Raw genomic sequence first — 27174 nt, 5'->3', positions numbered from 1 at the left:
CTCACCATGGGCTCAGCCTCCCCCTCCACACAAGACCCCCGGTGTCCCCCACTCTGTCCCCAGCATCCAGCCCCCCAGACCGGGAGGAGAAGCCCCCAGAACCCCCCGAACGCTCAGGGCTCCTGTTTTCACAACCCCCCCTTCTCTTACCCTCCCCCAGCCAGCTCCTGCCCCCCCCCCCGGGCTGTTCTATCCCTCCCCCGGCCTGCTTCTGCCCCATCAGGGCTGCTCCTGTCCCCCCAGAGATGCTCCATTCCCCCAATGCCTGCTTCATCACCTCCCAGGGCTGCTCCCGACCCCCCCCCCGAGCAGCTCCATCACCCCCTCCCCCCCCGGGATGCTCATCACCCCTGGCACAGCAACTCCTGTATCCTTGCCTGCCCTCCCCCAGTACGAGCCCTCCTTGGAGGTCAGGGCTCACTTCCCATCCGGCTGGGGCTGGCCATGGGGTGGTCCGGGGGGGGGGGTTTCCAGCCTCACGCCAGCACAGTGAACGCAGGAAATTTATACAGAGCTTTACAGAACAAAGCTACTGAAATCAGCCACACGATGGCCAAGACATAAAGAGGGGCCCCGCTTGTGTGTGTGTGTGTGTCCTGCACCCCATCATCCGCTGTCCGAGGAGGTGGGGGGGGCGGTAGAGGGGGCGCGGGGGGCCCGCGTTGGGGTGCAGGGGGCAGTGGCGGGGCAGAGCCGGGGGGTCCAGCTCCCCAGGAGCTCGCGCTGCTGCTGCCCCAGCGCCTGGCTCACCAGCGCCGGCAGCGCTCGCAGGCTCAGCCCCAGCGCCTCCAGTTTGCTCTCCAGGGCACCCAAGCGCTTCTCCAGGTCCTCGTGGCGCTCCTGCAGCTCCGAGACCATGTCGTACATGATGTTCTGGGTCTAAGAGGGGAATAGATGGGGGTCGCAGGGTAAGCACTGGGAGGCCCCTCCCCAGCAGTGGGTTCCCTGCAGATGCCACCCCATCATAATCACTCACCTTCGCCAGGTCCACCAACGTGTTGGCCTGGTCGTTGAGCTTCCGCTGCTCCATCTTCACGCTCCTCAACCTGCAGAGACACAGGGGAGCGGGGTTAAGGGCAGCGACACCCCCATAGAGCCCACATCCCCTGCAGCACCCCAACATGCAGCCCGCACCCTGCCACAAGCACAGCCTCCATCGTCACCCCACACAAGCTGTGCTGCTGTATACCCCCCCCCCCCCCCCAAGTTATTTTGCAGCAAGGAGCCCATGCAGAGGGAGAGCAGCCAGAGGAGAGGAGCAGCCCCGCGGGGTGAACTTACTTCTGAGCTCTGCAGGGACAGGGCAGAACAGAGACAAAACACAACGGCAGGTTTAATACCACCACGAAGAGCACAGGGAGACGACAGCAGACGCAGCGCGGGCCTCCCCGCAGTGTCCCCCCCCAAGCTGAGCACCCCTCAATCCCCCTCCCCCCCAAAGCAGGAGGCACCCAGAGGCTCACAGCCCCCAGCTCTGCTCCCTGGTGAACACAGACACATCAATCCCCAACCACCGGGCACCTCAGGGGTCACCCCAGCATCACCATCCACATCCCAAACCCCTTGGGAAAGCATCCCACAGCTGGGATGGGGACAAGGGACAACCTGGCTCCCAACCCCAGGATCCAGGGAAGGAAGTGCCTGGATCCACTGCGAAAAATCTCCTGGTAGGAAGCAGGTAAAGGTTTGGCACTTACTGATGGATGGCTTGGAGGAACTTACGCTGGTGTTTCCGAACTTTGGCATGGTCGATCTTCTTCACCAGCTTGGTGTGTTTGTAGATGAGCCACGTTTCCCTGAGTACGTTGGCAGCAGCATTTTTCACCTAGAAGCAGCGGAGCACCAGGATCAGGGATGGAAGAAGGGGCTGGTCCCACGGTTGATGAGGATGAGGAGTGGGTCTTACCCGCTTTGTCAGCTGTGTATCCATCATGAAGTTGTGCACGTGTTTCTCTGCTTTGGTGAGCTCCAGCTTCCTGGCAACCACAGCGACCACCAGTGCAGTGCAGCCAGCACCCTGCAGGCACAGAGCCCCATGGTGAGGGCAGAAGCAGGGGACTCAGCGCTGTGCCCCCCCCCGCCCCATTGCTGGTGCTCACCATGATGCCGGTGAGCAGACACACACCCTTCCCGCAGTAGGTGTGTGGCACCATGTCCCCGTAGCCGATGGAGAGGAAGGTGATGGAGATCAACCACATGGCCCCCAAGAAGTTGCTGGTCACCTCCTGCTTGTCGTGGTACCTGCCCAGGGCCGAACGCAGCCGCTGTCACTGCCAGGGGCCAGCAACACCACATGTCCCTCACTTTGCCCATCAGTGGCTGCAGCCAGGAGGGTCCCCAAACTCCCAGCCATGCTCCTGGCACGTGGGGACACTGGGTATGGCCACCCAGGGTGAGGACAGCCCCCAGAATGAGGATAACAGGGTGATAGGTGCGGAGCAGCAGCCTCCAGACCTGGAAGGCAGCAACCTCCATCCTCCTAAAGCTCCCCCTGAGATCTCAAAGCACAGGACACGAATGCGACTGCCGGATCCCCAAAGGAAGGGACATCCTGTCCCTGTGGAGCAGGTTAGGGATGGCTGCACAGACCCAGAGCCGAGCACTCATCACCCCCCACCCCCCCAAGCAAGCCCAGTGGCCCTGAGGCCACTGTGGGTGTCACTGGTGGGGGGAACGCTGTGCTTTAGGATATCAACCATGGATGTGGATGGTTGTGCCCCCCACCCTCCCTGAGAGACTCCCAGCCACAGGACAGGGACATGCGGGGAGCAGTGGGGAGCCAGGGGGGAGAACAGGGGATGGAGCAAATGGGAACAAGCTGGACGGGGGGGTGGTGGGTGGGTGGGCTGAAGCGAGCAGCGAGGCATTTAGGATTGCTGCACCCCTCCTTTGGGCTTGGAACCTCAGCCAGCCCCACAGGGCCACCAGCCCAAGGATGGCACCACATGGTGTACCCCAGCCTGGGGCAGGGGGGCTGCGGTGCCCCCCACTCCTCTCCATCCTCTCCAGGAACACCCGAGACTCCTCTGTGCTTGTTAAGAAGGGGAAACACGGAGCAACAGCCAGAGCCACAGAAAAGCCCTTTGGAGACTCTGCTCAGAAACATGAAGGATGCAGAGGATCCTCTGGCTCAGCTGTGCTCCTTGCTGGGGGTTCCCCCCTTCTGAGGTCACCCCAGGACCTGCAGCGACTCCTGCAGCAAACCCATCGCTCCGAGAGCACCCTGAGAGCTGGGGCAGCAGCACCTGCACTCCAGGTCCCCCATACACTGCAGTAGGACCCCCGGCTCATGCCCCCAGCACAGGGGGTACAGAAAGCAGCTGCTGAGGTTCCAAGCAGAAAAGGGCTCTGGCCCCTTTCTGTGCCCACGGCCTCTTTGCTCCCACCCAGGTCCATGACACCCACCCACCCACCCCCCCCTCCCGCTGGCTGCAGCTAATCCTAAACCCTGGGTAGCAGAAGCTGGGGGGGACGTCCCGTGCAGGACGCGCTCTCGGTCCCTGGGGTGACTCACAGTTTGTCCCTGCAAGCAGCAGAGTATCAGGGAGGGAAAACAAGAGCAGTTAATGCACGTCCTGGGGGTGGAGCGGCCGAGAAGGGACGAGCACGGGCTGGGCACCGGCACGAGCATCCCGGCATCCTGGCAGGCACAGCTGAGGAGCACGGGCCACGTCCCATGTGAGACCCCCAGCTCCTCCTGATGCACCCCAGGGAGGTATGGGGGGGGCTTATGAGAGGGCTAGGGCTCCAGCCACCCTCTCCTTGCCTTGGTTTTGGCTCGGTAAAACCACTGTGGCCACTGCTTGAAACATGAGGGTCCCGCTGGGGAGTTCTGCCCCTCTTCTCCAAGGGGATTCTTCTCTCCCCCCAGCCTAGCCAGGGTCTGTACCGTGTGTCCTCAGCTGCACCCCAGCCCTGTGCCCCCCACCAGAGAGCACGCCCCGCACCTCTCGCACACTCGGACTGTCCAGGCAGCGATGATCCAGGAGGAGATGCTGAAGACGAGGAGGACAGTGCCGGGGCAGATGGTCATGAGGGTCTTCATGACGAAGCGGGTGTTGAAGTTGATCTTGTTGAGGGCACCGATGCTGCGGGAGGAGGCGTCGGTGAAGAGCTTGCTGTGCAGCAGCATGACGCGCCCGATCAGGTACAGCCGCAGGAACATGGGGATGGAGAGGATGATGTCCACGTCGGCGTCAGCCACTGAGGCAGCATAGGTGAAGGCCAACCGTGCCGTCCAGGTGAAGAGGTACTGCCCGGGTATGGGGTGGATGGCGCAGACGATCAGCTCCAGCGCAATGAAGAAGATGCGCTCGTAGGTCATGGCGATGCGCCAGTCATCGGCACCGTTATCCACCATGAAGAGCTGCAGGGAGGAATGAAAGGATGAGGGCGGGGTGGGTGCTAGGACCCTGGGGGTGGTGCAGCCCCAGTGAGCACCTGCTGAGAGGTGCCTCTCACCTGGATTTCTCTGGCATGGTACATGACGATGAGCCCCAGGAGTATGATGGTTGAGAGGCTGATAAGGCATTTCAGTGCAAAAGAGTACGAGGACTCCTAAGAGGAAGCAGGCACCATGAGCCTCGATGGACCTACGCGGGCTCCTACCATCCCCTCAGCACTCCTCCTACCTTGGTGTAGATGCCCCAGGACAGTTCCGTCTCCGTGACCATGACCACGATGCCAAACATCCCAAAGATGAGGGCGTAATCGCTGAGGCGCTTCCTCTTCTCAAAGAGGGCTCGCCGGTGCCCCAGCTTGTACCCGATATTCTGGTTCCTCCGGGGTCCCCGGCCCCGGTCCTCAGCTGCATCCTGCCCTGGGGCTGCTGCCAGTTCGGGATCCAGACCCCCGGGCTGCTCCGGCCTGGACACCACCACCTCGAGGCCAGGGGAACGGCGCGGTCGCAGCGGTTGGGTCTCGGTCTCCAGTGGGTGCAGGGTGCGTGTGGATGTGCTCAGGGGGCCCCGGGGCCGTGCCAGCCCCCCATTGTACCGGCAGCTGCTCATGGCTCTGGCAGGGGGGGCACCGAGCGATCCCGCATGGCTCAGCGGCGCCGGGGCGACCTGCGGGACACGGCAACGCTGTCGGGTCCCCGGCACCCTCACCCCGGGCCACGTGCTGCCCATGTGCCGGCCTCGACGGACGTGCCCTGCCCGTGGGGTCGTGCCCCACACCCGGGGGTCGCAGCCGCCTCCCTCCGCCCCCCCCCCCTCCCCGGAGCGGGCAGTGAGCGCAGGACGGGTCCTGACGCGGGCTGGCCCCGGTGCTGGCCCCTGCCCGCGGCCCCGCCGGGACCGAGCCGCGCTCTCCCGCCGCGCCCCCGCTGCCGGGGCTCGGCCCCCGGCCCCCGCTCGGTACCTGCCGCCGGGTCGGGCCCCGCCGCTGCCGCCGCCGCCGCAGCCCGGCTCGGTCCCGGGGGCGCGCGGCGGCGGGACCAGAGCGCTCGAGAGGGCGGGGCGGAGGCGGCGCGGGGGCAGCTCATTGGCGGAGACCATCCACGCCTCCCCGTGACGTAAGACACGCCCCGCCCCCATCCCGCCCCCCGACCTCCCCGCCCCCCTCCATGCGCTCCCCGCGCCCCCAGACCCCGCACAGATCCGCACCCCCTCCAGCGCCCCGTGACAACCCGTAGCACCCCCCCATCACTCCCCCCCCCCCCAGCTCCATTGCGCTGGTCCCCTGCATCCCCTTATCCTCCCCCCGTGCCCCCCCCCCGTGCACCCCCCTCCATCCTCCCCATGCCACCCCCAGCATCCCCACTACATCCCCTCATTCCCCCTCCATGCACCCCCTCCTCTTCCACCACCCTCAGCTCCGCAGCAGCTCCCTGCACCCACCCCGTACCTGCTCGGGCTCCCCGGGTCCAGCCGGGTGGGGCCTTGAGGCATCAGGGGGTGCAGGGTCGGGGCCTGGCGCGGGGGGGGTCCGGGGGTTCTGGTGCCATGGACTGCCCTCCACACCTGGCCACAGAGAAGATGTGGAGTTAGGGGGTCCCCAAACACCCCCCCGGGGGTCACTGTGTCTCATGTCCCCGCTGTGCACCCCAAGGCCCCACAGAGCCAGCGCAGCCCCACCAGCACTGGGGGGTCCCTCAGCAGCGAGCACAGACCCTGCAGCAGAAACTGCACCATTGTAGCCAGCACCGAGCCCAGCACCGCCAGCCCTAGTGCACGAGTGGTGGCTGTGCTGCACAAGCAGCCCCGCTGCACAACAGGCTGCACTGCACAAAAGGCCCCATTGCACTACGGGCTGTGTTGCACGAACAGCCCATTGCACAATGGGCTGCAGTGCATGAAAGGCCCCATCACATCAACAGCCCCACTGCACACCGGGCTGCGTTGCACAAACACCCCATTGCACACCAGGCTGCACCGCACCAACAGAACCATCGCACAACGGGCCTCAACGCCCCGGTGCAGGGCCCACGGTGGCACTGACAGCACCAGCAGCACCGGCAGGGGCTGGTCCCTGCATGGGGAGCCAGGGGGCTTCTGGCCTCTCCCCTCGTGGGGCTGCAGCTCCTGGATCTCTGGTCTCCTGCTGCAGCCCATCCTGGTAACATCCCTAACCTGGCATCGCTGCATCCCCCCACCTTGTCCTCATCCCTCCTGGTACAGGGACACTGGGAAGGTGGTGCTGCCGCCAGCATCCCCCATCCATAGGGACCCCTTCCCTATTCCCAACGGACACACTGCAGACAGGGAAGGTGTTTTCCTGCCCCTTGGGAGCAGCGGCTGGGCTCCGGTACCCGGCTGCTCCCAGTGCGCATCCGGCGTTGCTGGCTCCCCTCCAGAGCCAGATCATTTTCTCTCCATTCTGCCAAATTTATCGCAGGAAAATGGGCTCCGATTTCCTTTAACTGTTCAGGTGGGGAATAAAACCCTATCGGGGGGGGTGGGGGTGGGGTGTGATGTGGTGTTCCAGGGCTCTGGCCCCAGGCCCCTTCAAAACAGTGGTGCTGGAGCCGTGCCAGGGCCCAGCACTCACCCCATGGCCTGTAAAACTTCTTGGCACCAGGAATGGGGCAGGTGAAGCCATTCCCGATGGGTGACAGTAAATATCTCCTTAACCATCACTCTGTGGTCATGTCACTAATAGCTCCTACTAATGGCAATCCAAATGTGCCCTAATAAATCCTCCCCCTGTCAGGACATCCATAGGGATGTTTCCAGCAGGATTCAGCACCCCGAGGGTCCATTCAAACTGTGAAGGCCAGAGGGGTCCCTGCCCCTTGTCCCTTGTCTGTGGCTGGTGGCTGCATCCCTAGGGATGCTTGGGCAGGATGCGCAGCACAGGAGCACTCAATGTCACCCCCCCTATCGCAGGGACGGGACCACGGTGGGTACCCCTGGCCTCAGCCATTGAATGTCCTTGAGCCACAGCCCTGAGTGTGGCTGCACTCAGCAGCTCCCAGTGATGCGGCAGCCCCAGTGTCGCAGGGGGGCTCCCGTCACCCCACAGCAGCACTGGGACATGGTCTCACCTTCCCAGTGGGATGTGGGGGCGGAGGTCCTTGGGGACATGGGGGGGATCCTGGCCTCAGATATCACCAGCTTTAGAGAAGAGCTGGCTCTGGGAGGGATGGCAACGGCTAGAAAAGGGATCCTAAGGGGGACCCTGTCTGGGGCAGCAGCACCTCACCCAGCACTGAGCAGTGACACGGATGGGGGGGACATGGTTTAAACCCATTACAACTGGGCTGCAGCAGCCCCCACAGCCCTGGGGGTGGCTGTGCGGTGTCAGGGGGACACCCCCCCGTGCCCCGCAGCACAGTGACAGTGCCTAGGAGCAACTGCAGAGGAGGAGGGTGCAGCTAAAAATAGAGGTGGGCAGCGAAAGGCTCCCGCTGGGGATTTATTTATCACCCGCTTGCTAATTCCTGCTTGGGAATTGCAGGCCCGGGCAGGGAGGGGCAGGAATCTGGGGGAGCAGTGGGTGCCATGGCCATGGAACGGCTGCCATGCTGGGGGGAGCCAGGGCCCCCCCCACACTATGGCACAGGGGCTCATGGCACAGCCCCAGGGCTCCCCGCTGCCAGCATGGGCTTTGTGGGTGCACAAAGTACATCAGACCCCTTGCAGCCCTCCCCTTGTCCTCCCAAACCTCCCGCAGTGGCCCCAGCTCCCGCTGCCATCAAGCCCTCGCCATATGTCCCAGGCTGCAGAGCATCTGCCAGTGCCAGCAGGAGCCCCCGGCCCCCGCACACCCACTGCCATGGGGCTGGATGAGGGGTGAGCACCACTGCTGCCTTTTGAGGGTAGGGCAATGAGGCTGACCATGGTTTTGGGACCATCTGAGCCCCTTTGGGCTGGCAGAGGCACCAGCATAAGGCCACTAAGCTCCCAAAGAGACCAGGATAGCACAGCCAAGCCCTTGGCACTGTGGGACCCCAGGTCCACCAGCAGCCAGGGCCCCCCCATCCCTCCATGTCCACCCTGCTGCACCAGGGTGGGTGCAAAGGGGCAGAGCCCTGTACCGGGGGTGCCCAACACATGATCTGTCCCATTCCCACCCATGGGGTTGTGGGCGGCATCGGTCTGTGGGTCCCACGGCACAAGGGGAGCTGCACAGGATGACACACAGGGACACGTGGGGACACCCGAAGCTCCCATCTCCACGCAGGGGAATCCCCGGCTTTTCCCGCGGTCTCCCTGCTATAAACCCTCCCCAGAGCCCTACCGGGATGCCGTGGGGCTGGATCGGGCCACAGAGGGACGGCAGCAGTAGCACCTGTGTCCCCAGGGCCTCCCCAGTCCCCTCTTAGCACAAGGGGAACCCCGTCACCAGCCCTCCCACCTCAGGAGGGGGAAGCGCCATGGGGACACCCTACCTGTGCGGGTGCCTGCGGGGTGCTGTGCGGTGCGGAGAGGGGGCAGTCCGCGTTCCCCACTTCCTCCTTTTGGCTGCCACCGCGCCGGCGGCCCCAGACAAAGCCGCCGCTCCTGGTTCTCCTGCCGCCGCCCCCCACCGCCGCTCGGCTCCAGCGAAGGACAAAGCCGCCTCGCCTGGCTGCCCCCGCCGGGTCACCGTGGGCCCCCCCCGCGGGCCGCCAACTCGGGGACACGGGAGTCCCCGCAGCCCCCGCACCGCTATGGGCAGGGAGGGCTCCCCTAAACCTCGCAGAGCCCTGTGGAGAGCCCCACGACCGCGCTGGGGGGCTGGGGGTCCCCCACACTCAGGTGGGGTCCCTGCAGCCACCAACCCTGCGCAGGGACCCCAAGGTCACAGGGAAGGGCAGGAGGGCCCCGTGCACCCAACCGCCTCGACGGCTGCACCGCGGCACGTCGAGGCCATGAGGGCCCGGTGGTGCCAGACCCTGCCGGGAGCCCCCAGCACCAACCCCGGGCTCGGCCCCGCCATGGCCTCAGGTCCCGCCAGCACCGGTGCCACACTGCGTGCCGGTGTCACGCCAGAGAGAGTGAGGAACTGGGGGCTCTATGGTTGCGGTGGGTGCTGAGCTGGGTGCTGGTGCTGGCTCCCCCCGGGCCTGTCCTTGGGGCCATGTCTCACCGGTGCTGTGCCGGCAGCCAAACCCTGTCACCAGCGAGAACCAAGAGCCCCCCGTTCTCCCAACCAGTTCGGCCGTGCTCCCCTTCACAGCCTCATGGCTTCAATCCCTGCGGCCACACTGTCCCCAAGGACAAAGACCCCAAAACCCCTTGACTCCAGCAGCAGGGGATTGCCCAAAGCAAAGGCTGTCCCCGCTTTGGGGACCCACACCCAGAGGAAGCCATCACCGAGGTCCCCACCAGTGCTGCCCACAAGGTTCCCACCGTTGCCATCCCTGGGGTTCCCCGCCGCTGCCCCCACCCGCCGGGGTTCCCCCAGTTATCTCCCCCCTTCCTGCTCACTTGCCGCGGCCCCGTGCTCTGGGGGCGCCGGGATGAGCCGGGGTACCGGGTGCGGGCGGCAGGTACACGGTGGGGCCGCGGCCGCCGGAGCGTGGTGGAGATGGCAGCCGAGCTTCAGCGCGTGTGGAAGGCGCGACGCGGGGGGGGGAGAACCGGGGGTGCTTCCCCGCCCCACAGCCCGCGCCCCCCCGCACAGCGGGCACTGACCTTGAGGCCGCGGCGCCGGCAGAGGATGGGGGGAGGACGGTATTTTTAGCCGGGTACCGTCACTCCCATCGTGTCCCCATTGTGGCCGCCGTGGGCTGCCCCAACCCGCCCCCGCCCCTTCTCCCCCCTCCCGGGCTCCCCCGGCGCAGCTTTGAGGTGCTGAAGAGGTCCTGTCTGGTCCTGCACCCCCAGAGCCTCGAGGTGCCCTAGGGGTCCCTTTCCCAAGGAGTCACAGTGCATCCTCCTCTGCCCCTCTGCATCCCCATTGCGCCGGGGGGAGGGTTCCACGCAAGCTGGGGGGGGGTCCCCATGATCCAGGGAATCCCCAAGAATAAGGGGGATCCCCAGGAGTCAGGCGAATCCCCAGGAGGGAGAGGAGATCCCAGGAATCTGGGGGATCCTCGAGGGGGGGGGGGGAATTCCCAAGAGTTAGGGGGTTCGCCAGCACCAGCAGGTCTCCAGGAGCTATGGGGGGTGTTCCAGAAGCTGGGAGGATCCCCCGGAGCCCGGGGGGATGCCAGGAATCAGGAGGAACCTCAGGAGCTGGGGGGGGGGGGGAGCCCAGGAGCAATGGGGGGCGGGTTCCCCCAACCCCCCATTAACCCCGGCCCCCCCCATCCCAAAGCACCCACCTGCACACAGACCCCGGCCTCTGCTGCCCCCGGGCGCTGCCGCCGGTGACCATGGCCTGGCGTCGGTGGAGAGCCCGGTGCGCCGGGAGGTTCCGCCGGCGGCGCGGGATGAGCCGGGGGCCGGGGGTGCCTCGGGTCCCGCCTGGCCCCACGCGGCTGCTCCGTGCCTCGGTTTCCCCAGCGCGGGGAGGGGAGGGCCGGGGCGGGTGCGGCGGCGGCGCCGGTGCTGCTGTGGCTCAGGCTCACCCCGCGCAGCCGCGCACGCCGGCAGCCCCGCTATTGTCTGCAGCTAAATATAACCTCAGCGGGCTCCCCCGCTGCCAGCACCACCACCGGCACCATCCACCCGCCGTGCCCCCGAAGCAGCCCGTTGTGAGCAGGACCCAGCGCCCCCATCCCGCGGCACCACGGTGGGGAAATGTGGTTCCCCCCCCTCCCGCCGGGCCCCCGGCTCGATGCGCATCAATCACACGGCGGGTGGGTGGGCAGCGGCGGGGGCACACGCGCGTGCAAGCAGGGGAGCGGGGGGTGAGCGTGCACAGGGAGGGATGGGTTGAGGGTGCTGAGCCGTGCAGTGAACAGAGCCCGGGGGAAGGGGGGGCACAAGGGGGTGTGAACAAAGGGGGTGTGCACAGGGGTGAGCACGCGCGTGTGCGTGCACGCGCAGCTCCGTGTGTGCAGGGCTTGCACGCGCAGCCTCGTGCCGGCTGCTGCAGTGCGCGGGGGGGGACGGGACGTGGTGCAGAGAGCGACTGTGCGCGGGGAGGGGATGCCCGGTGGGGGTGGGGGTGTTCCCTGCACGGCGGTGCGGGGATCCCACTGCCTCGTGACCGCCTCCCCCCCCCCCCGGATTCCCCGCCCCCGCAGCGGAGCAGCCCGTTGCCATGGCAGCAGAAGGACGAGGTTGGGGGGGGGGGGAAAAATCCCCGGAGGGGCGGGGTGGGGAAGCCCACCCCCCCCCCCCGGAAATTCTTTGCTAAGGGGGTGCCCCTGCAGTGGGTGTGTGTGCAGGGGTTCCCTCATTAACCCCTTCCTGCACCGGGGGATCCCCCACCACATTCCCTCTTTACAAGGGAGGGGGGTGTGTGTGTGTCCCGATCTCCCCCATCAAAGGATTCCCCCCATTCATCCCTTCTTTGCAACTAGGAAACCCCCAACCTGCACTGGAGCAGCTCCCCTTCCCTAGCATGGGGGTTCCCTTCCCTGAACTGGGGAGGGGCAGCCCTCCATTAATAGCCCCCACCCAGCAAAGCAGGGGGAGATCACTGCATCATGGGGTGGTGCCCTATATCATGAGGGGGGTCCCCTATGTCACAGAGTGGGGGGGTTCCCTCCCCAGGTGCTGCTATGGGGGCTCAGCCTCCAGTACTTCAAGGCTATGGGGGGGCCCTCTGTGCCGCAGCCCCCCCGGGGTAGCAGCACAGCACTGCCGCAGTGCCAGGGAGGAGGAGGGGAAGGAGGGTGGGCTCTGCTGCACAAAGCGAGAGCTGCGCAGGAGCTGAAGGCCTCTGCACCATGGGGGTAACAGGGGAGGGCAGGGAGGGGGGATCCCCGGAACCCCCCCCGTGAGGGGGAACACTGCAGTCTGGGGGGCAGGCAGGGGTCAGGAGAAACACTCCTGTGTTTCTCCTTGGTTCACCATCGAGGGGCTGAGGGGTGGGGGTGGGGGTTTCACCTTCACTACTACAGCTGAGTCACACGCACATCCCCTGCTGGGGGGGGGGCACAAAGGGGGTCCCCCACCCCAAATCCCTAATCCAGGCAGGAATTAACTCCAGGAGGATTTTCAGCCACGATTTAGGGGAAGAATCCCCCTGCCCCCCGCTTTTCTTCAACAAGTGCAAAGGGTTGGGGTTTATTGTTTTTTTTTTTTTTAATGGGGTTCAAACACAACAAACTCCTCACAGAACGGGGGGGGGGGGGGGGAAGGGACACTGGGCACCTTCCTTCCTGCAGTTACCTGGGGGGAAACATACACCCTGGCCCAGCTGTCCCCTCAGCAGGCTGCAAGGGAGCCCCAAAACAGCCACTGCTGCTGCTCCTCAACCCACCCAAGTGCAAATGCTGCTGCTGCTGCCTCCAAGGCTCCAGCATCAATCAGGAGCAATCCTGTGCAGGAATAGGGGCCACTCACTGCCCGGGATGAGCCCTGGTGGTGCCACACCATGGGAAGGAATGCCAGCGGGATGCTGAACCAGCCCTGGGGTTGGCATTCCCTGCTGATCTACACAGGTAAAGCACCAACAGCAACAGGCACGGGTTTAGGTCATAGGAAGGAGTTTCATTCCCAAAGGAGACCAGAAGAGATGTGAGAAGGGAAGAGAGGAAATGCCAGTGCTTGGTCATAGAGAGGGGCTCACCCATTTCTTCTCCTGGAGCACTGGCACAGGCAGGTTCATGCCCTTGGTGCAGCAGTGGCTGAGACAACATTCCCAATATCCTTCCACAGGCTCCTGCCTGAGCCTGGGAGCAGTCAGGGGAAGCAGCGATAGGAGAAGCAGCAGCTTCCCTCCTGGAGACAGGCAGCTCATTTGTTGTGCAGGGAGCTCCTGTCCCACCAGCAACCTGTGAGGCTCTGGGCAAGGCCACCAGGGAGGTGACAAGAGAGGAGTGTGACACCAGTGTCCTGCAGGGATTGCGCTGTGCTATTTCTCCTCTTCCTCCTTGAAGATGGAAGGTTATTTTCTCTCTTCCCCTGTAACTCTTTGCTGACGGAGCTTCTGCTCCCATTGTGGTTCCTCCTCCCCATCTAACTCCAGCTGAGACCCAGAGGTGGCTGGCAGCAGGCAATGCCAACAGCAGTCCCAGTCTGGAATCAATGTGGGGACATCCCAGCACCCAAGATGACACAAGCAACAGCGGACAGGTGCCTTCCTCATGGTGCTTGCAAGAAGTACTCACCCTGCAGAGGACGAGGATGCAGCGCAGCAATGGCAGAGTTGGGGTGATGCAGTCTGGGTGAGGTCCAGCCTGGAAAAGGTTGCTGGGGGGTCCCCAGCTTGGCAGGAAGCAGCGCTGAGGCTGCACCCTGGGAGCACTGAAGGGATGGAAGCGAGTTAGTAGCTTGTTTTTGTTGTAAGACAAGTGGCTTAGGGGACAGGAGGGTGGTAGTGGTGTGTCCTGGTCATGCTGCACCAGCATGCCCAGGGGGACAGGACCATGCAGGGTCCTGAGCTGTGGCCTCGTGCTTATCTTAAATCCAAGAACAGACAGAAACTGGGGGCAGGAAAACAAAAGGAGAGGAGGTTCCTTGTGTCTCCTGTTCTCCTGGGAGCAGAGCCCCGGGGCCTCCTGCCCACTGTCCGGGGGTGGGGGTGTGGTGGTGTGTGCGATTGCTCAGCTCTAGTTCTACTTTTGGCTGTTGTAAGCCTTGTGCCGCTGGTTCATGGGGTTTTCTGGAGACTTCATCCACTCCTTCTTGAGGAGCTGCTTGAGCTGGGACAGGCGCATGTTGGGGTTCTCCTGCTTCAGGCGTGGCAGGTTGAGCTCCTCGAAGGCGGTGAAGGCGGCTTTCATCCGGCGCTCCGGGTGCCGATCCAGGTCATTGGCAACGCTGCCAGGAGAGAATTCAGAGGGAGCCACACATCAGAGCCACCTCCAGCAGCACCACTAAACCCCTGTCAGCACAACCAAGTGCCTACAGAGTAACACGGGTGATAAAGCAGGAAGCCCTGTGATACTCCTCCCACCACTTCAAATACTCTCCAAAGAACAACAGGCCAAGGGACAGGTCCTGTTCTTGCTGTTGCGATATGAACTGACAATCAGAGCATAAAGAAGAGCCAGTTCTGGGGAAGGATCTGCAAGGACTTCTCTGAAAGGAAGCAACACCTTCAAAGGAGAGCACTGCTGTGATACACCCACGTACCTGAGGACAGCAATGGCATCTTCAATCGTTCTGGCCTCCACTGATCCTTCCTCCAGTACCCTTCTGTTGACGTTCTCTTCCAAGGGGACCTCCAAGTGAGTCTTCTCCTTTTCCACTGCACGGGGGGGGGGGGGGGGGGGGAAGGAGAGCTGTGAACGTCAAATCCAGCCTGTGCAACACCCTCATAAGGTTTTCAAAAGCACCCTGAAGAAACTCAGACAGAGCTCAGTCTCAGTCCTCTACAGCTCTGTTCCTCCACCTCAAGGTGACAGGAGGTTTCTTCTTCCCCCCATCTGAACGTTAGTCTCAGCAAAGCATGCAGCACACAACAGCTACAGGCAGCTCTTGCTTTCCAAACACCTTGCCCATAAGCAAGGGCGAGTGCAGAAGGAAGAGCCCCCTTCCCACTCCCAGCCCCCCGTGGCCATCAGGGCCTTTCTGTGGTAACACAAACCTGCCTCTGCATTCTCCTTCTGCTGCTGGTCTTTCCTGATTGTCTCCTCGATCTGGGCCCTGGTGACTTTTCCTGGAGTGACCTGCTTGGGTGACTTCCCCTTCAGCTTTGAGTCTTCCTCCTCCAGCAGGCGCTGCAGCTCCTTCTTGCGCTCCAGCTGCTCCAGGCGCCGCTTCTCCCGCTCTTCCTGAAGGGAGAAAGGATCAGCTCACCTCCACCCTTACACCTCCATAGGGTGGAGGGATCCAACTAGCCCTTACAGGAGAAGGGTACCCTGCTAGAGCAGGAGCAGGCACCTCACTTCTGTAGCTAATGCAGCACTGACCTCCTCCTGTCACAGGGGATGTTGGCTGGTTCTCCCCAGTGATAGCCGGGCCCTTTTGAATAATCATTCCCTGCCCTGTCTGCACCCACACACAGACTCCTTGGGATGGCAGGACGGTGAAACGCAACCCTGATGACTATCACATTAAGTTCTCCACTTTAAGAAGTGGTCAGAGGTTGAAAGTTCAGCAGTTGTTTGAGAAAAGCCAGTCAAGAGGCTGAATTCATCCTCAGGTCTGGCTCAGGGCAAGCAGGGAGACCAAATCCAACAAGCAGTGCAGCTCCTGTGGGGATTTTCAAGTGCTCCACAAGGAAGTTAAGAGCCACTTTGCCCTCCAAGGTCCAGAGAAGAGGCTGACAAGACCATGCAACAAGCCCTTAAGGGCTTTCAGCACTTTGGCTTTGAGTTTTCTTCCTTCTCTCCCCTGCAGAAAGGAAAACAAATGCAGTGTCACAGGCTTCAGAGCATTTCCTACCTCAGTTAGTTACATGGACACTTAATTCTGGCTCTCATCCATTATTCACTGGGATGGCTCAAGGAACTGATGGAGCATTAATGGAATGGGTTTACTCAAAGGCAGCAAACCTAGCCCCAGCAGTAACACAACCCGTTACCATCCATGTCCAAGGAGCAGGAACAGAATTATGCATGCTGAGGTAGGGCCCACTTGAGACACATGAGCAAGGCTGGGCTTTGAAACGCTATGAAACAGAAGAACCCCCCAAGCTGCTCCACAGCTCAAGGGTTTAAAGCAAACCTCATAAAAAACAGAATCAAAGCCTACAGTTGCTGAATTAAATCACCCCCTCGGGCTGCTGCTGTTTGCATCAAGGACCAGACCTTTCAAAGGGAAGGGAAGGAAAAGCTCACCCAGCTACACCGGGAGCAGCTGGGGCCAGAATGGGAAAACAGCCTTTGGAGTGGATGGAGCCTTTATTGCAAGTGGCTGTCTTCAAAGTCTTGGTCATTTAGTACTCAGTGCCTTGAGCCACAGCACTGGGGTGTTATTTCCAAGTGCAAACTCACTTCTTCAAGCCACCAGCTCCAGCTTTCCCTGCCCAGTGCTCTCCTGTGGGGCCTCTCCCTCTTCTAGCAAAGGCTGAGTAAACAAGTGTCCTCAGGCTTCCAGATCAGGAGGGATTTTGGCCACCCCTGGAACAGGCCGGGTGTCATACGAAGAAGAGGAAGGCTGCCTTTAAAATGGATACGCAGGGATATGCCTGAGCAAGAGCCACCAGGGTGCTTTGCCACCTCACTCAGCACAGCTCCAGCTCCAGACAGGATTTCCAGGTTGGCCACCAGCCTCTGGTGGTCTCTTTTTAGGAAGAATACAGAAAAGCTCCTCAAACTGGAGAGTTTAATGTGCCAAAACAGAAGGAGGCACCCAGAAGTCACTGAAGGTCCAGCACTCAGATGGAATAAGCCATTTAATTAGATGTAAAGCACATGCAAGAGAAGCAGCACTGTGTACTCCTGGTACTGGTATCATGCCTGGAACATGGACTGATGCAAATGTCCCAACTCTAAAGCTCAGGGGTGATGAACAATGTGACCCAGAGAAGCTGCTGGCAGGGTGAGCACAGCAAGGCTGCAGGTGTGGTTGTGGCCTTGAATAATTCAGGAGCCACATAAGGAGAGGATACACGAGTACTAAGGACCTAAGGGAAGGGAGCAAGCCTGTTCAGAGCAGGACTGTTATTTATAGTTAGAAAATACTCTTTTACCCATTTATTACACAAAGGGACCTGTCCTCCACTGCAGCCAGCTCAGCTTCATACAGCTCCTGCTGAGACACATCTGACAAGAGCAAAGATTCCTGCTGCCATTTCCAAAGAGGACAGAGCCACTTGGCCAAGGGGAAACAGGCACATGTAGGGCACAGAGGCTTCCTCCTGCCCTGTGGGCTGCGGGGGACCTCCGGTGACTCCTCTCCTCCAGGGTGAGCTATTCTCCGCTCTCTGGCATTTACACCCTAGTTGCTATTTGCAGGCAGGAAATAAGTTGGCACCAATCTTCAGGTGTCACAAGACCTGTAAAATCTACATGCTCAGGTTTCCCCTGTGGCCTCTCACATCCAGGTCTGCTCTGCACCATCTGCAGGGCTTCAAAGCAGCAGCTCTGAGCCTCCTGCTCCTCAAGCCCAAAGCCCCAGGGGCCTGAAGCTGTCAGCTTTGAAGAGTTCTCAGGTTGGGCCAATCCAAACTAATGCTTTATGCATCAGCTTAAAAGTCCTGATGAAAGAGAGGTTTGGATTTGCCCAAGTGGAACATATCTGTAATAAAACTGGAAAGGATACCAATGATCTGCCTCAACATTGCTGCACTTAGAGCAGCAAAGGGGGAAGATTCCTTTAGCTGGACACTTCTGTTCCCCAGGATTTATGTGTTGAAATAGGAGTTTCCAGCCTTGCAGAGAATTGACAGGGCAACTCAGAAGAGCTTTAGCTAGGCAGAAAGAAAACAAGGTCCCACACATGTGGCTTTGAGAGCAAGTGGTCAACTGAAGCAGGAGCACTGCCCATCAATGTGAGAGCCTGAGGAAGGCTGGAAAGCACTCTGCTCCTTATAGGGCAGAAGGGAAAAGCAATGCACAGAGATGATTCAGTCACAAAGTGAGTGGGGCATAACCGACCTGGAGCATGGCCAAGGGCTCACCAGGCTCTCCGAGGCACTCCAGAGCTTTGAGATGAGATCAAACACACTCCTTCCACTGCCCACAGCAAGCACGCAAGGGATACTGAAGCCTGAGGAAGTTAGCTCTGGGGTATGAATGCTGCCTGGTGTCATCAGCTGTCTCCCCGCTACATCTCTGCCCCAAGTTACTCATTTGAGCCATCAGAATTCAGTATTGGGTACCTGGTACCACGCAGACGTCCTCCAAAGTGGGGAGAACAGTCACTTGCCCTGTTTTGCATTTGATGTGAACAAGAGCTGCTGCTCACAGCTCAGTAATTCCACACTGAATCAGAGGAGAGGAGGGGGAAGAGAAAGTCACCGCTCACCCGCCTCTGCCACCACTGAGAGCTGCAGACCCACAGCCTCTGAGCACAGCTACAGGGAATGAGGAGGGCAGAAACCATGTGCCAAGGGAGTCACTGCTCCCTCCTGCACCATCTGCACCCTTCCAGCACTACTTACCCTACACTTAACTCGCATCTTTCCCCAGATCCTGCACACACAAGGTCTTCCTGCTCCTGTATCACCCACACATTCTCTTTTCACCATTCTCACTGAGTTTGGGAAGCAGATTGGAAATCTGGCTGCCCCCCAGCCAGTGAGATCTTCCCATGTGTCCTCAAGGTCACAGAGAGAAGGTCTGACTGCTCCAGCAGATGTAATGATTTGTCACCCTTCCAAGGAGCTTCCCCAGGACACACACACACATGAACCTGTGGCTGTTCCACCACCAGACACACTTTAGGTGTCTCTCTGCACAGAGAAAACCCAGCTGGGATCAGGCTACTGAGGAGCATGGTGCTGAGCTGGAGGATCTGACCCTTCACAGGAGGAGTGGGAAGGGCCAGGAAGGATGAAAACACCCAAGTGCTGAAAGAAAAGCAGTTACCCAGGTTAAAATTCCAGCAAGGAAGATGCAGATCCTGTGCTTTCGAGCTGGAGCTCTGCAGGGAAGGTGCCAGAGAAGGAATCACAGAGCTCAGATGCTCCTTTATGCATCAGAGTCAGCAAATGAACATCGTCCCCTGGTAGCAGGGCTCAGCTCTGGAGGCTGCTCTCAGAGCAGGCGGGTGGTGGCGTTTAAAGAGACCCCAAATGCAGAGTTTGGCCACAGCACATCCCAAAGGCTTCCAGCCCCTCCTGCCCTTTGGCGGTGCAGGAATCCTGGGGGCACAGTGTTACCGCCATTGCCCGGAGAGCGGGGGAAGAGCTGGAAGAGGTGGGAAGAGCTGCTGGGAGCATCCTCCTCCACACAGCACCATCCCTTCCCCGGGGGCGGTAGCTGAGCCCCTGCTGCAGCACACGGCCAGCAGCACTATTCCCAAGCCAGCACCACCTGCAAAGCGGTTACTCCTCCAGGGAAGCCTGACTCCTGTGAACAGTTTGGTTTCTACCCTCTCTAGGATGGGGATGGAAAGTCATTTACAATCCACATCCTGTCCCTGCAATGGGGCACAGGTGGCTTCTTCCATTCTCCATGGAGATATTCCAGCTGGATGGCACTGGAGAAGCAGCTGAGGAAGACACATATCATTCATCTGTTGGCTACTTGCTCAGCCACACAAAGGCCCAGCTTAGGCAGAAAGAGCTCCTGTGCAGGTGCAATAGACACAGAGCCTTTCTGGCAGGAGAACTTCCTGTATCCAAGCAGAGAATACCACTGCTGTGAGGGATTTGTGGGAAGCCAACACACTAAATGAGTGCTCAGGTGAAATTCGAACATAAAAGACCATGGCTCTGCTGATGCAGAGAGAAGGATGGATGATGTCCTGAGTGCAAACTGCCTCACTGGCTTCTCTAAAGCCCAGTCTGGGGCTCTGGGATGGAGCAGGGTTTTCCAGTTAGCAATTCCAGGTCCTGACACAGGCCCCCTCTCCAGCCTGCACACTCCTGCCCTGCAGGAGGCTGCTTTGGAAGCCCAGTCATTGCTGGCCAAGTCTTAAGGAGAGCGATAAGAAGTCCTTGTTCCACAAAGTAATTAGGCAGCATTCCAGGATTGAGATGGGGAACAGCACACAGGACTCTGAATGCCAAGACACACATTAGGGGTGAACTCAGGGGGTCACAGGGACACGCTGGCCTCCTGCTGCCCAGCCAGTGTGTTTGTACCAACACTGCCGCAGTTCAGAGCGGCACAAACCCAGTAACCCCTAAAACCCCATTTATGTGGTCAGTAGAAGCCCTGTCTGCGTAAGGGGAAAGGAATCACTTCATAAGAGGCAGTAAAGTCATCACAACAGTTGTTTCCACCCAAACCAGAAGGTGGGTTTATCTAATACTGATGCAGGACAACATCAAACCCCAAAGAAGCCCGGAAAGAACATGGAAGTGTTCTGTTATTGAGCATGGAGGCTAACAGGGGGAGCAAGCTGGTAAGAGCAAACTTGAGAGAACCCTTTAAGTGAGATGTGTCCTGATGTAACACCAAGTGAGGAAGGAGAACAAAAAGCTTTGGAACCTTTAACTCTGCTGATTTCTTCTTCCTTCTAGAAGAGTCAAAGACCAGTTAAGAAAGGAAAAGAAAACCAAGCTAAAGAACTGCTTGGTCAAGAATCAAGCCCCCAAGCAAAGTTCCTGATCTTTTCCTGAGTTCAATTTTAAGTCATTCAAACAATAAAGCTTTTCCTGCCTCCCCTGGGAAGCAATAAGATCCACCACATTTTGCAATTACACAGCAGAGCTTACACTTACTCCCACACTTGGCTTGTTTTAGCTCCCACAGGAGCCACTAGCTCCAGCTCTTCTACCAAAAACTAGCTGAGGACAATATGCAGGGACAGCAGAGGAGAAGCAACTCCTCCTAAGCAAGCCTGGAGCTCCCCTTCTCCCTGCCCAGCCATTCACCTTCCTCTGTTCCTTCCTCATCACGTGTTTGTCTTCATCCTTCCAGTAGGCATCTTCCAGCTCCTGCTGCCGTTTGGCATCGGCTGCTGCCTTTGCCTCAGCCTTCCTCACGCGGGCAGCAGCCGACTTGGTGTTTTCCCCTTGGAACTTCTTGGGCATCACTCAAGGTGATCTGCAGAGGAGAGCAAAGGGTTCAGATCCTTGCCCTATAGAGGATCTCAGGTTCACTGTCACCCTGGGAAGCAGGAACTGCTGCAGGTCACCAGGAAAATCCCCTTATTGCCTCATACTGTTTGGAGATCCTGGGCAACCTCCCAGCTCACCCAGAAGGAATCCTGCTCACTCCATCCCACATCCTCAGCAGGGGACATCCCCTCCTGCCTGTTTATTGTGTTGCACCATGACAAACAGCACAGACTCGGTGTCACACCCTCTGCCTGAGGGCACACACACAGCCCCGTGGCCCTGTTTCACAGCCACCTCCCCTGGGTCATCCAGGGAGGAAGAGTCCAACAGGAGCCTCACGATCAAGCAGACACCAAGAAAGGCCCTTCCCAGGATGCTGCCCATGCAGACGCTGCGCTCTGCATCTTAAATCTTCGCTTTCAATGGCAAAACCCGACCTGCTAAACAGGAAGCCCCACAGGAGGGCTCCAGGGAAGGCTGGCAGTTCCAGCCTCAAGCTTCTAAGAGATCAAATCCCGTCTCCCACCCACTCCTGCTCCGGCCCTTCCTGAAGGGCACGGGCCGCAGCCCCCGCCGGCCCTGCCCACCGCCCACCCCGGCCTCGGCTGCCTTTGTTGGGGACACGGAAACCCTCCCCTCGCTCCCCAGAGCCGCCTCCTTCCCTCCGCGGCCCTTCCCCTCCTCTCCCCTCAGCCCCGCTCCCCCTCCGCACCCCCGGCCCCGAGGCCTACCCCCGCCGCCCGGGACCCCTCCTACCCTGGCCTCGCCGCTCAGGCCGTCGCGCGTGTCCTGCGTCACCGCCGCGCGCCGTCGCTCCCGTGGGAGGGGAGGGGCGCCGGCGGCTCGTAGCGGAGAGTGGGGGGGGAAGCATCCCACCGCCGCCGCCATCTTTACTGAGGGCACATCCCCTCTAGGCAGCGCCACGGGGGCAAGGCTCGGGGGTGTCAGGGACCGGGCGGCACAGACAGAGCGGCAGCGCCCACAGCGCGGCTTGAAGGCGGAAAGAAGGCCCCTTCGTCGTCGGCCACCGCCGGCTCTGCCCGGCACAAAGATGGCGCCGAGCGGCGGCGGTGGGTGGGGCTTGGCGGGGCGCTGCCGATTGTTATCAGCGTAGGGCGTGGCTTAGCAGAGCCGGCCCCCCCCCCCCCGCTGCTCCCATTGTTACCCATTGCCCGCCATTGCCTCCTATTGCCCCCGCTGTTCCACACCAGCACCCGTTGCTTCCATTGTCCCCCATTACCCGCCATTGCCTCCTATTGCCCCCGCTGTTCCACACCAGCACCCGTTGCTTCCATTGTCCCCCATTACCTCCTATTGCCCTTATTGCCCCCCACTGCTCACATTGTCCCCCATCCCCATAGAGGCAGCAGCTGCCCCCTGGTCTCCTTCAGCCCCCCCAAGGACGGCCTCCTCCTGAAACAGCTCTTCCTTTATTGGACACTCCATCCTGTGTTATCCTACCCCGGTGGCCCCCCTGCCCCACACCCTACACATGGGTCTCCTGCAGCAGGAGGTCAGTGGCAGTGCTGGGCTCAGGAGGGCTCCAGGGGGTGCTGCCATCCCCCTCCAGTAGCACCTGGGGGGCTTCAGCCTTGCCCAGGGCCTCTTCCCCGGGGGTCTTGTCGCCTGTGGGGGCCACTGAGGTCGTCTGCTTCGTGATGTCCCACCACAGCACGCCTGGGGGCAGCCGCGTCCGCTTGCTCGGCCCTGCCAGAAAGGAGGTGCCATAGGGAGGGGCTGTGTGGGGAGGACGCGCTAAACCCCCCCGCGATGCTGGGCGATGTCCCTGTCTGGCCCCCAGCCTCACCTGACACGGAGCTGAGCAGGACCCCGGCCACCACTGTGGTGAGGGTCCCCAGCGCCCCATAGTACAGGTAGGAGATGGCATAGAAGTCACCCACGATGGCTGGGCTGTGAGGGGACAGCAGAGGCAGCCATGTGACATCACAGAGAACAGGGACAGGAGTGTGACGTGACAAGAAACAACATGGTGTGACGTCACAGTGAACAGGGACAGGAGTGTGATGTCACAAGGAGAGCACTGTGACATCACAGCTAGCATGTAAAGTGGTGTGAAGTCACAGTGAACAAAGAGGCGTGACGTCACAGTGAGGAGGAAAAGCGTGGTGACGTTGCAAGGAACAGGGCACAAAGTGACGTCACAGGAAGCCTCCCCCGGAGCCCCTCCCTCACCGTGCTGGCGCCGGGGGTTCCTCGGAGGGGAGCAGTGGTCCCAGCAGCAAGGTGCGGTTCGTGCCAGCGGTGCGGTTGTAGAGGGGGCAGAGGGCTCCGGAGGCAGGCAGCACCCCCATGGTCGCAGCGCTGGGGGGGTACAGGATACCCCCCACGGCCACCCACAAGGAGAGGGCCAGGCCAATGGCAAGGCCCCCCAGCACGCCCTGCACAGAGCAGTGGGGTCCACACGGCCCGGGGTGGGGGGCAGCGGGACCCTCGGAAAACCCCAAACAACCCCCCCAAACTCACGGCTGTAGAGCACATGGGCAGGAACATGCCCAGGATGAAGGCACCCAGCAGCGGGCCACTGATCACCCCCATGACGGTGAAGGAGCCCTGGAAGGGGGGTGAGAGCAAGGCCCCACTGCCCCGGCTGGAGGGTGGTGAGGGGGGGGAGGATGATGATGATGAAGTAGAGAAGGAGGAAGAGGAAAAGGAAAAGAAGGAGGAGGAGAGGAGTGTGACGTCAAAAAAGTCGTGTGACGTCACAGGGAACAAAGCGGTGATGTCACACACAAGGAGGACAAACAGGAGAAAAAGGAGGAAGAGGAAGAGGAGAAAAGAGGAGGAGGAGGAGAAGGAGCACGTGGAGAAAGAAGAGGAGGAGAAGGAGAAAGAGGAAAAGGAAGAGGAGAAGAAAGAGGAGGAAAAGGAGGAAGAGGAGAAGGAGAATGAGGAGGGTGAGAAGAAGGAGGAGGAGGAAGAGGAAGAAAAGGAGGAGAAGAAGGAGAAGGAAGATGCTGAGGAGGAGGACAAGGAGTAGAAGGAGGGCACTTGGCTGTGCCCCAGGCCCTGGCCAGCTCGTGGCCAGGGCAGGGGGGGTCTTGGCTGGACGTGGTTCTGCTCTGCGAGGCTCACCTGCAGCACACCCCCCCCCAGCAGCGAGGCCAGAGCAGCCACCGTGATGCACGAGGTGCCATAGATGAGTGCTGTGGGGAGAGAGGGCGGCTCAGCACCGCTGGCATGCACAGCATGGCATGACATGGCATAACACAGAACGGCATGGCATTACACAGCAGGACATGGTATGGAATGGCACAGCATGGCATTGCACAGCATGGCACCATGGAATGGCACAGCATGGCATTGCATAGCATGGCACCATGGAATGGCATGGAGCAGCATGGCATTACACTGCAGGACATGGTATGGAATGGCACAGCATGGCATTGCACAGCAAGTCACCATGGAATGGCACAGCATGGCATTACATAGCATGGCACCATGGCATTGCACAGCATGGTACCATGATGTGGCACCATGGCATAGCACAAACCAGTGTGGTGCAGTACAGGACAGGGGTAGCATGGCATGGCATGACAAAGTGCAGAATGACATGGCACGGCACAGCACAGCTCAGGGCAGCACAGCATGGCATGGCACGGGATGAGGTAGCGTGGCACCAGGATGTGCACCATGGTATGGCACAAAGAAATGTGGTGCAGGCAGCACAGCTTGGCACCACTCACACAGCCCCTTGGAGATAAGGGTCAGCCGCTGTGGTGCCAGAGCAGGCAGCCTGGGCTTTATGAGGTCCTCGATGGTGACGGCGGCCATGGCGTTGATGCTGGTGGAGGCCGTGCTGTGGTGCGGGCAGTGCTCAGCCCCTGCAGCCAGCAGGAGCCCCTTCCAACAGGAATCTTTGGGCTCCCCTTGGGGAGAGGGGTGCCCCATCCCCACCTCAGAGTCCCACTGTAGGCACAGGCGAGGAACAGCCCTGGCACCCCTGGGGTTTGCTTGAAGATGTCAAGCACCAGGTAGGGCATGTACTGTGAGGGGAGAGGTTGCATTGAGGGGGAGCCCCTTGCACCCAGTCCCTGGGTGTGTCCCTTTCACCCCTCCATGTGCAGCTCGAGAGGGCAGAGCCGGTACCTCATCGGGGGCTGAGATGTAGCCAGCGAGGAGGGGATCGCAGTCCTTGTAGAGCGCAAACATCACAAGGCCACAGGCCACTGCGCTGGAGACGATGCAGAAGAGCCCCACTTGATTGACCAGCAGTGCCCTGCGAGCACGGGGAGGGAGAAACCTCACTGAGAGGAGATCTGTAGCATGTGGGGTCCATGCAGGGGTGTGGGGTCCATGCAGGGGTGCACCGGCCATGCAGTCACACAAGGGCAATGCAGGGGTGCAGGGTCTATGCAAGGTCTATGCAAGGTTGTCAGGTCTATGCAAGGTTGTCAGGTCCACACAAAAGATTCATGCAGGGTCCATGCAGGGCTGCAGGGCCCATACAGGGATTCAGGCACTGGGCTCCCTGAGTGGACAGGCTGGATGCGGCCATTGCAGCCATTGCAGCCATCACCCTCACCCAGAGCAGCCCCTTGCCCCAGTGCACTATCCCATGCAGAGCAGGATCCAGCCCATCCCTGCATCCCCATGGACTCACATCGTGGCCTCCCTCTCGGTCCTGCAGGCCACGTAGCGCTGGACCTGGGCCTGGTTGACGCCGTACATGGACAGCCAGACCAGCGTGCCTCCCACCAGGAAGGTCCACACCGTGTACCGGCTCCGTGGGTCCGGGTTGAAGCTGGGCACCAGGATTTGGGGTGGGCTGGGGCTGGCACTGGCCCCCACACACACCCTGGCACCCCACAGGCTGGGGGGAGACTCACTCTGCCAGGTTCACCCTGGAGCCATTGGAAGCAATAGCCAGCACCATGGTGGGGCCCCCCACCAGCAGCACCCCCCGGATGATGATGGCAAGGAAGCCAGAGAGCATCACAAAGACCTGGAAGACGTCTGTCCAGATGACAGCTTTCATCCCACCCTGCACAAGACAGAGCTATAGTGAGCCCCAGGGAATAGAGGCTCCCCCAGGACCCTCCACTCCCTCCCTCACTATGGTGGTGTAGAAGGTGCAGATGACTCCGGTGGAGAGCAGGGACGCCCAGATGTCCAGGCCGGTCACTGGAGGAGAAGAGAAGGTGCTCAGCAGAGCCCTGGGGTGCAAAGACAGGGCTGAGATGTCCCCAGTGCAGGGATGGGGACACTAAGGGGATCACACCTTGGTTAAGGATCAGGGCCGGGGCATAGATGACGATCCCTGTGTACAGCATCTGTGGGAAGAGGAGGGTCAGCACCGCATCCCACTGGCACCATGGGGATGGGGAAGGAGCATGAGGGTGCTGAGAAAACACTGAGGTTTTCATTCCAAACACGGCTCCTGCTGGGGTCTGTTTGCTTTGAGCTACAGAAAAAAGAGCTCAGGAATGTGAAGGCTTCCTGGGGGACTCAGGACAGCACCAGCACAGCCAGATCTGAGCCCCTACCATGTGCCATACCTCACTGTCACCATCCCACCCATGCACCTTGGACACGCACCGTGGCCATTACGTACTGCAGGGTCCCACAGAGCCGCACACTCCTGCTGAAGCGCCGCTCCAGGTACTGGGGACAAGGAGAAGGGACAGTGGTGGGTCCATCTCAGGGGCTGGGTGCATCTCTGTGCCCCTCCACCTTGCCTGCGCCCACCTCATAGGTGCTGGTGAGCCCCAGGCGGTAGAAGACAGGGAGGAAGAGCTTTGCGGTGAGCAGTGTGTTGAGGAGCTGCCCCAGGCACATCCAGAGGAACTTGGCTCCGTAGCGGTGCGCCTCGGCCGGCACCCCCAGCACTTGGATGGCTGACATGAAGCTGGCGGAGAGCGAGAGCCCCACGGGCAGTGCTGACATGCGCCGGCCCCCCGTGAAGAAATCCTCTGATGTCTTCTGGCCGCCCTTGGCGAGGCCGTGGAACAGCCCGATCCCAGTGGACACCAGCAGCATCAGTGCGAACACCCCGTAGTCCCAGAGGCTGAAGGTGAGACGCTCTGGCACCCACAGCTCCAGGCTCCCCGCCGGTGCCAGTGTGGTGGCTGCAGGGGGAGAGACCCCAGCCAGGGACACAGCACAGGGACA

General features: G+C 60.9%; 3 protein-coding genes across 7 annotated transcripts; all 3 read right to left on the bottom strand.

Annotated features, from left to right (window-relative positions):
* Positions 1–485: 485 nt before the first annotated feature.
* On the bottom strand, positions 486–10920 carry KCNN1 (potassium calcium-activated channel subfamily N member 1). Of its 3 annotated transcripts, none has more exons than XM_061474798.1 (10): positions 10694–10920; positions 5848–5963; positions 4632–5066; positions 4462–4557; positions 3948–4366; positions 2100–2241; positions 1907–2017; positions 1698–1825; positions 977–1046; positions 486–879 (listed from the first exon to the last, which is right to left on the bottom strand). In XM_061474798.1, the coding sequence occupies exons 3-10, from the start codon at positions 5007–5009 to the stop codon at positions 607–609; spliced, it is 1617 nt and encodes a 538-aa protein (XP_061330782.1). In that variant the 5' UTR covers positions 5010–5066; positions 5848–5963; positions 10694–10920; the 3' UTR covers positions 486–606. The 3 variants fall into 3 exon arrangements, with proteins under 3 accessions (XP_061330782.1, XP_061330781.1, XP_061330783.1); XM_061474797.1 differs by lacking the exon at positions 10694–10920 and adding an exon at positions 9855–10004; XM_061474799.1 differs by lacking the exon at positions 10694–10920 and adding an exon at positions 9859–9993.
* A 2320-nt stretch (positions 10921–13240) lies between these two features.
* Positions 13241–21871, bottom strand: CCDC124 (coiled-coil domain containing 124). Of its 3 annotated transcripts, none has more exons than XM_061474577.1 (5): positions 21802–21871; positions 20860–21031; positions 15016–15202; positions 14562–14676; positions 13241–14246 (listed from the first exon to the last, which is right to left on the bottom strand). In XM_061474577.1, exons 2-5 carry the CDS (start codon positions 21016–21018, stop codon positions 14042–14044), a joined length of 666 nt encoding a protein of 221 aa, XP_061330561.1. In that variant the 5' UTR covers positions 21019–21031; positions 21802–21871; the 3' UTR covers positions 13241–14041. The 3 variants fall into 3 exon arrangements, with proteins under 3 accessions (XP_061330561.1, XP_061330560.1, XP_061330562.1); XM_061474576.1 differs by having other exon boundaries at positions 21777–21862; XM_061474578.1 differs by lacking the exons at positions 20860–21031; positions 21802–21871 and adding an exon at positions 18478–18649.
* A 588-nt stretch (positions 21872–22459) lies between these two features.
* SLC5A5 (solute carrier family 5 member 5) lies at positions 22460–27174 on the bottom strand. Its single transcript, XM_061474646.1, has 14 exons — positions 26752–27174; positions 26602–26667; positions 26285–26336; positions 26120–26187; positions 25893–26008; positions 25667–25807; positions 25153–25282; positions 24961–25049; positions 24750–24862; positions 24139–24209; positions 23530–23616; positions 23239–23444; positions 22853–22956; positions 22460–22752 (listed from the first exon to the last, which is right to left on the bottom strand). The coding sequence occupies exons 1-14, from the start codon at positions 27040–27042 to the stop codon at positions 22532–22534; spliced, it is 1755 nt and encodes a 584-aa protein (XP_061330630.1). The 5' UTR covers positions 27043–27174; the 3' UTR covers positions 22460–22531.

Source organism: Pezoporus flaviventris, unplaced genomic scaffold, assembly GCF_033815535.1.
Source record: "Pezoporus flaviventris isolate CSIRO_AGI_PZ_B2104156 unplaced genomic scaffold, CSIRO_AGI_Pfla_v1 ptg000080l, whole genome shotgun sequence".
NCBI lineage: Eukaryota > Metazoa > Chordata > Aves > Psittaciformes > Psittacidae > Pezoporus > Pezoporus flaviventris.
This window is presented reverse-complemented; position numbering and strand designations above follow the sequence as displayed.